General features: G+C 56.6%; 1 protein-coding gene across 1 annotated transcript; it reads left to right on the forward strand.

Moving 5' to 3' along the window:
• Nucleotides 1-809: 809 nt before the first annotated feature.
• On the forward strand, nt 810-3,277 carry LOC144710045 (uncharacterized). The gene is made up of 4 exons (XM_078583712.1): nt 810-1,414; nt 1,580-1,956; nt 2,721-2,926; nt 3,131-3,277. Exons 1-4 carry the CDS (start codon nt 810-812, stop codon nt 3,275-3,277), a joined length of 1,335 nt encoding a protein of 444 aa, XP_078439838.1.
• Nucleotides 3,278-3,646: the final 369 nt, after the last annotated feature.

Below are 3,646 nucleotides of genomic sequence, written 5' to 3' on the forward strand. Positions count from 1 at the left end.
ACACATCCACGACCTCGATGACGATTATGAGGGTTTTGACTACCGGTCAGACGGCGTCCCTCCGCATGGATGCCTGATCAGGGACCCAGCACGAGACCCCCAAGACGTCCGTACTTGGGATATGCAGCACCCGCGGGATGACCCCCCCCGCAGGTATGACACGGACCGACCGGTCCACTCAGACCCTTACGTTTGACGATATGATCGCGCAATGGACACCGAATATCCGGTCCACCCATACGACCCAGTCCAGCCCCGCGATCCTAGGCAGATGGTTGACCCACCGGCGCGCCGTGATGACTATTTCCGGCCACCCCCGCCATGACACTACAGGGTTGACGATGTCTCCTCGCACCCACACCGCGTGGTACCCATCGACCGCGCACCTCGTGAGGGTCCTCCCCACCTTTGGGATGGCCGTGGCCACGAGCCGATCTCGCCCCGTCGCTACATGGAACCGGGACGTGCAGACTACCCCGTGGCCAAGCGGCACTTGGACGACGATGAATGTCGGCGTGAGGAGCACTGCGCACGCATCCAGAGAAGCGTGCGCGCCCACGTTGCCATCTTTGAGGGCTCGGAAGCCGAAAGAGTTCATTGACTGGGAGTCGAACATGAACTCTTATTTCCGGTGGTATCGTATGGATGACGACCTTTGTGTCGAGTATGCGGAGACGAGACTTGGCGGACAGGCCAAGATCTTTTGGGAGAGCGAGCGTGTCACCACCAAGCGATGAGGACGACCCATCACGTCCTGGGAGGAAATGGCGCAGAAACTATGGAGCAAGTATGTTCCTCGGTAGTACCAGATGTCCCTCTTCCTATCATGGCTCGACCTCAAGCAAGGTCGACTCACGGTGAAAGAGTACATCGAGGCCTTCGAGGAATGCCAGATGCGCTGCCGCTTAGTGGAGGACCCACGGATCATCATTGGACTGTTCATCCATGGCCTCAGACCTGCCTTGCGCAACAAGGTCTTCAAGTGCCATCCGGCCAAGGTCGACGAGGCTTACCACCTAGTGGAGCACATAGATTCTCCCGCCGACGACACCTCGGCACCTAGTGCGAACACCGCACCCTGGAACCCACCTATCCAGACCATTTCCGCTCGTACCACACCACCCGCGACTACACGGGTTACTCTGATCGCCAGGGGGCAAGGAACCGCCCCTGCCACATCTGTGGGGTCCACCCCACTAGTTCGGGCCACCACCAGCGATGTACCGACTAGGAGTACCGCTGTTAGTCAAGCACACATAATGTGCTATAATTGCGAAGGGAGAAGACACCGGCCCAATCAATGCCCCTCTTCAGCACTTCTGATCGACGCTGGAGACATCAACCCAGATCACATGGACGGAGTGGACACACCGCAGGATGACCACTACCACGGAGACGAAGAGTTCACCCTAGAGTATGAGGAGCTCGATGGATAGGTCGGGTACATAGAGATCATCGAGGCACGATAGACCCCCTGTGTGGCACCACGTGTGTCCAACCGACCGTTGGCCAACATTGCCGTCGATGCACCCGGCACTAGCAGAACGTGACCATTGCCGCGGGTTACCACTCCCGCTAGGACCCTTCCGACTGAATCGCAGCTGGAACCAGTCGTTGATGTGGCCCTCTGCACCTTGATCTTCTACACGTACATCAAGATCAACGACAAGGTGTGCAAGCTGATCGTGGATAGTGGGAGTTGCATCAACACCATCTCCGATACGATGGTTATTCAACTAGGGTTGGCCGCTATCGAGCACCCTACTCCGTACGATGTCTCATGGATTGATGCTTCTTCACTACCTGTGAAGCGTGAATGCCGCGTTCCCTTGAAGGTGAGTGCCTACGACAAGAGCGTCCTCTGCGGCGTACTCCCCATGAAAGTGGGGAGCATCATCCTAGGCCGTCCCTGGTTGTACGACTACGCCGTCACCTTAGCCGGACGAACGAACACCTGTTTCTTCATGTACCAGGGACGACGGGTTACATGGTACCCATATACCATGAAGCCGGCGAACAAGCCGGCCGCGACCAAACCTGTAGGGTTAATGATCCTCAGAGGGCCCTTGTTCACCCATGACCTGGGTCTCGAGGGAGACGACACGCCCTTGTGCCTCGCCGTCACCCTCGACGTCCCCACCAATCCACCGATAACACCTTGTTCACCTGAGGTCGAGGCCCTCATATGGGAGTTCGGAGATGTCTTCTCGGATGAGCTACCTGAGGGATTGCCCCCGATGCGGAACATACCGCATGCAATCGACCTAGTACCCGGCGCGTCACCATTGAACCTACCGCATTATTGCATGGAGCCGCCAAAGTACAAGGAGTTATTACGATAGGTCAGGGAGCTCTTAGAGAAGGGCCTTATTCAGGAGAGCCTTAGCCCATGTGTTGTTCTGGCCCTCTTAGCTCCGAAGAAGGATGGCGCGTGGCGTATGGGTTGCGATAGTCGTGCCATCAACAAGATAATGGTCAAGTACTGTTTCCCATTCCGAGAGTTCAGGACTTATTCAACATGATGGCTCGATCTACTGTCTTCTCCAAGATAGATTTGAGGAGCGGATACCATCAAGTCCGGATTCGTCCTGGTGATGAATGGAAGACCATCTTTAAGATAAAGGACGGGTTGTATGAGTAGAGAGTCATGCCCTTCGGCCTCTCCAACGCGCCGAGTACCTTCCAACGCCTCATGAATGAGGTACTACATGCGTCCATAGGGAAGTTTGTAGTCGTCTACTTTGACGACATCCTCGTCTACAGTCGATCAAAAGACAAGCACCTCGACCACCTCCGGCAGGTTTGCACCGCCTTACGGCACGAGCAGCTATACGCTCACCCCAAGAAGTGCAGCTTCCTCACCTCAGAAGTTGCCTTCCTTGGGTTTATCGTCTCCGCCCAAGGCATTGCCGCGGACCCGGAGAAGGTCCGGGCAATCACGTCGTGTCCAACACCGGTCAATTTGCACGACGTTAGGAGTTTCATAGGTCTTGCGACCTTCTATAGACGATTCATACGGAACTTTAGTTCCGCCACGGCTGCCATCACCGACTGCCTCAAGGAGGAGTCATTCACTTGGACACCGGCAGCAAAGCGAGCTTTCCAGTAGATAAAGCTCATGATGACACAGGCGTCGGTGCTCTGCCTACCCGACTTCGGGAAGGTGTTCGAGGTCACATGTGACACCTCAGGCGTTGGGATTGGTGGCATCCTTAGTCAGGAGGGTCGCCCCGTTGAGTTCTTCAGTGAGAAGCTGAATGATGCGAAGCTGTGTTAATCCACCTACGACAAGGAGTTCTATGCCCTCATTCAGGCCTTGAGGCATTGACGGCACTACCTCCTATCTTCGGAGTTTGTACTCTTCTCGGACCACGAGGCGCTCAAGTATCTGCACTCGCAGTAGAAGTTGAGTGACCGACACGCCAAATGGGTCGAGTACCTACAAGACTACACGTTCGTCATCAAGCACAAGAAGGGCAAGGACAACGTCATTGCCGATGCCCTTAGCCGGAGAGCCCACGCGCCTGCGCGGCGTCCTGCATCACGCGGTGCTTCTCCCGCACCGCGCTGACCACTACCGTCCCGCGCCTGCGCCGCGGTCCACGCCCCGCACCGCGCCTCTGAGCTGCACCCAGCTCTGCGGCCC

This window comes from Wolffia australiana, chromosome 12 (assembly GCF_029677425.1).
Source record: "Wolffia australiana isolate 7733 chromosome 12, ASM2967742v1".
Lineage (NCBI taxonomy): Eukaryota > Viridiplantae > Streptophyta > Magnoliopsida > Alismatales > Araceae > Wolffia > Wolffia australiana.

Excerpts from the sequence above, each read along its gene's own strand:
- LOC144710045 (XM_078583712.1), top strand. The coding sequence starts at position 810 with ATGTCCCTCTTCCTATCATGGCTCGACCTCAAGCAAGGTCGACTCACG. Across the intron at positions 1,415-1,579 it reads GACGAAGAGTTCACCCTAGA|GACCCTTCCGACTGAATCGC; the intron begins GTATGAGGAGCT and ends CACTCCCGCTAG. Across the intron at positions 1,957-2,720 it reads AGCCGGACGAACGAACACCT|GGAAGTTTGTAGTCGTCTAC; the intron begins GTTTCTTCATGT and ends ATGCGTCCATAG.